The sequence below is a fragment of the Rhagoletis zephyria genome, unplaced genomic scaffold (assembly GCF_001687245.7).
Source record: "Rhagoletis zephyria isolate East Lansing unplaced genomic scaffold, Rhagoletis_zephyria_1.1 Rzeph_scaffold_00691, whole genome shotgun sequence".
Lineage (NCBI taxonomy): Eukaryota > Metazoa > Arthropoda > Insecta > Diptera > Tephritidae > Rhagoletis > Rhagoletis zephyria.
In genome coordinates, this window is record NW_016157775.1 from 187,762 (window position 1) to 191,704 (window position 3,943).

At 38.0% G+C, this 3,943-nt stretch overlaps 1 protein-coding gene across 1 annotated transcript; it reads left to right on the top strand.

Annotated features, from left to right (window-relative positions):
• The first annotated feature begins 2,067 nt into the window (after positions 1-2,067).
• Positions 2,068-2,814, top strand: LOC108361063 (uncharacterized). Its single transcript, XM_017613594.1, has 2 exons — positions 2,068-2,139; positions 2,251-2,814. Exons 1-2 carry the CDS (start codon positions 2,078-2,080, stop codon positions 2,756-2,758), a joined length of 570 nt encoding a protein of 189 aa, XP_017469083.1. The 5' UTR covers positions 2,068-2,077; the 3' UTR covers positions 2,759-2,814.
• Positions 2,815-3,943: the final 1,129 nt, after the last annotated feature.

Below are 3,943 nucleotides of genomic sequence, written 5' to 3' on the forward strand. Positions count from 1 at the left end.
TAATTTGAATTATTGGAATCACGGATGATGAAGGTCTCAGATCATTTTAGTTCCCGGGTGACTTCTTGAAATGGTTAACCTGCTTGTAATCAGACAGATTAGCTGAGCTCGACTTTTCCTAGTTGCGGCAGTCACAATTAATTACTCACCGCTGTCGGTACGAAAAGCCATCAAATCCGTTTTGTTGTTCAGTCCATGCGCTCAATGTGCTTTGATATTTTGTGGTTAATATAGTATGGAAAGGGCGTAATTCACATTGTCGCTTAAATGCAAAAAAGCCACAACTAACTAAACTTTTTTTATTACATAAAACGATGTGGGGACTTATGATTTGACGAAATGCATCATAATCAATCAAAAAGTGATTTTTGGATTTTTGATAAGTTATCTACGGCTTTTTGTATTTCAGCGACGATGTGAGTTACGCCCTTTCCATACTATTTAATACGATATATTGCACGCCAAGGTCCCACTCCTCAATAGATACTAAATTCGTCTTGAATTGATTCTTGTTGGATTTGTGAACTTGCGTGCAAATTTTGACAATTATCACAAAATAAAATAAATGTTTTTGTTTTCGGGCGCACAGAGGAGTATTTGCATAGTAAACCCAGTCAAAATTATTTGGTGCGTTTTTCTGCTAAAAAAGAAAACACGGAACTTAATCACATTAATTAATTAAAAATTATCACACTTATCTAAGAAAAGGTAGAAACAAAACTAGCATGCAGCCAGTTTTTTCAACAGACCTTTGACAAATAATATTTGATAGTTACATAATTCTTACCTAATTTATAGCTAGACGTTGAAAATTTCCGCCGGAAATACCTATTGAAAGATATTACTCTTTGACTTTAAATTACAAAAGAAGGGGGACATAATGGGACAGTTTTAACGTAGCATCTCCTCAGGCAAAAAATGTTGGCTACAATTTATCATTTTGTTAGCCAGATATACGTTTTATCAATGCACTTGCACAATATTCGCATTCGCAAAAGCTCCGCATAGATTTTTGCCAATGCGAAAGCGGATGAGAATGTTAAAATTAATTCGGAAGCTCCGCGGTTGCGAATGCGAATGCGAATATTCGCAACAACCCTGGTGCCTGCCGTGCCCAATCAAATACAACCTGGTTGCGGCAATCGTGTGATAGCTCGATTATCATGTGGTAATGAAAATTTCAAAATTTCGGAAATATTTATTCAGCCTTATTTCCAACTCAGTCTCACAGTGAAAGCAAAGAGATAAGACGTGTTTTTATCGAGCTCAGTTAATTTTACGTCTTTCATAGTGAAATTAAGCATTTTGATCAACATTATTTAATGGTTGAGATAGTGACTTTTTTATCCGAAAAGTTTATGGTGATATCAACAAACTCATCTATAATGCCGTGTGTTTGTGGACAAAAAGCCGATCGCTATCGCCCAAAAGTGCAATGCGCTAGGTGCAAAGAATTTTTTCATTTAGATGGCGCCGGCGTTTCGCCGAATGACTTGGATTTTTTGCTCAGCTCGGACAACAAATACTTCTGTAAAGAGGGTACAAACTTTCGCCGGAAATCTATTCGCACTCCTCCACCTTCTTTGAAGCTGGTGGACAGTGAAACCGCCAATAATTTCTGTTTGAAAAACACTGCCCTTGTGCAAATAAGCAAAAGTGTCAATAACCTTTCCCAACAACAATCGTTAAAGTCGGCACCAACTTAATCTCTTAGTGAGAATGTTATTGAGACTGATCTACAAACTGCGCTATCTCCAATTCTTTGTGAAATCAAAGCGCTTAAGTCAGAGCAAGCTCGTTCTCTTGCTGTGATTCATGCTCTTCAAGCTGACAAGTGTCGCTTGATAGAAACCACAGAGAAACTACACTCTGATATAATATCGTTGCGTAAGCAGTATGCAGAAAATAGTGCCAATTCGCTTGCTTCGCTCACAGCCGAAGTGAAAAAGCTTCGTCGCTGTACGTGCCATTGTACATGCTCAAATAACAATAATAAAAAACAACAAAGTGCTGAGAAGAGTGCATCGAAACCTAGTGGTGTAACAACAAAACAGTCGAGCTAAATCGCCTATCAATAATGCTAGCTCTCCTAACATATCGAACTCAGTGGTTAACGCGGGTGGGAAAAACAAAATTAATAACCTACAGCCTAACGACTCTTCCGACTTCGTTGTCAACATCTACTGGAGTTGTGACGGCCGATAATATTTGTATGCAAGCTTCTAACGCCGATGGCGCTCTTCCGTGTACTGCTACTGCTAACACATGTTCTACCGACAGCGATAATGCAGTGAGTCCAATTGAAAACGCCGCTCTTCCGGGTGCTGCTACTATGAATACAAATGTAACCAGCAATCATGTTGAAAGCGCATCTGATGACCGCTATCTCTCGTATGCTGCTGCTGCCGCCTTTGCTGCTGCTTCTGTACCTCTCAATACTGATAACATAATAAGTAATAACATCAAAGGCGCTCACGCGAAAGCTAAACCGCGGAATATTATTATTGGATGTAACCCGACTGCGGAATTAGCGGTTGCTTCTCCCATGAAGTGGTTACACTTATCATCATTTAAGTCTTCGGTAACTGCGGAGCACATTATTAACTATGTATCTAATCATTCGTCGATCCCATCAGCATCCATCTCTTGCTACGTGCTTGTCAAGAAAGATGTGTGTACTGACTCTTTGAAAAGAGTAAATTTTAAACTTGGAATTTCTTCCATGTACTATAGTAAGCTACTTAACTCCAATATGTGACCAACTAATGTGACAGTGCGGCCGTTTAAATTTATTCAAAAGCAAGGGGGAGCACCGCAGGTTACTTAACACCGTCGGTTCGTCCTCGAAATGTTAAAATTCTCTCTGACTGTAAATATTCGCTTTATTTTCAAAATGTAAGCGGAATGCGAACCAAATCACATCAGTTTTATCGCGGTACATCAGTGCGTGATTATGATTTCTTGGCCATAACTGAGACATGGTTCAATAGTAACATCTCCTCCAGCGAATTCTTTGATCGCAATTATAATGTATACCGCAAGATCGTAGCTCTACTCCTACGGGTCATGAAAGAGGTGGCGGTGTCATGCTTGCTGTAAGAGCGGATTTGTGCAGCAGTTTAATTACACTTGATCTAGCTATTGATTTTCTTGATAAAATTTGCGTTAGGATTAAGTTTTCATGCAATAAATCATTAATATTAATTCTTTCATATATTCCTCCATGTAGCAACATGGAGATTTATCAAAAACATTTAGAGAACCTGGTTCATATCATCAATATTAGCAAAGACTCCGATGAAATAATTTTTCTTGGTGATTTTAACTTAACTAATATATCTTGGTCTTACCATGGTAACAATTTACTACAGCATAACTTCAGGTCTGACATTGATAACCATTTTATCAGTACCTTGTTATCTTATGGCTTTAATCAACATAGTGCGATTTGGAATGATAACGGCAGAATACTCGATTTAGTATTTTCTTCTAGTGATTTAAAATTATCTTGTGAGGAATGCTTACATCCAATTTTGAGTAACAGCTTTCACCACAAGGCGATCTTTGTTAGCATAAAGTTCTACTCATTTGAAAATAATGAGTCCAATATTTCAGAGGAGCGTAACTACTCTAAGGCTGATTACGTAGCGTTAACAAATTTTTTAAACTCCATTGATTGGGCATTTTTAAACAACTCAAATTGTCCAACCGTCACTTATGAGATTTTGCGTGAGAATTTCAACTTGGCTATGGCCCCTATTATGAGTTGCATTCGATTTTCGACTGTGGTCGAAGGAATTTTCATTTGGTATTATGGCGCTCATTCGATGAAGAATAGCCCTATTGTGAATTTCGCTCGTTTAGGTTGTTCACAATAGTATATTTTTCACCGCTGAGAAGCTTTGTTTACAAATCGAGCAAACTAAATAGTGTGCTTATACAT

Excerpts from the sequence above, each read along its gene's own strand:
- LOC108361063 (XM_017613594.1), top strand. The coding sequence starts at position 2,078 with ATGCTAGCTCTCCTAACATATCGAACTCAGTGGTTAACGCGGGTGGGA. Across the intron at positions 2,140-2,250 it reads GTGGGAAAAACAAAATTAAT|TGCTACTGCTAACACATGTT; the intron begins AACCTACAGCCT and ends TCTTCCGTGTAC.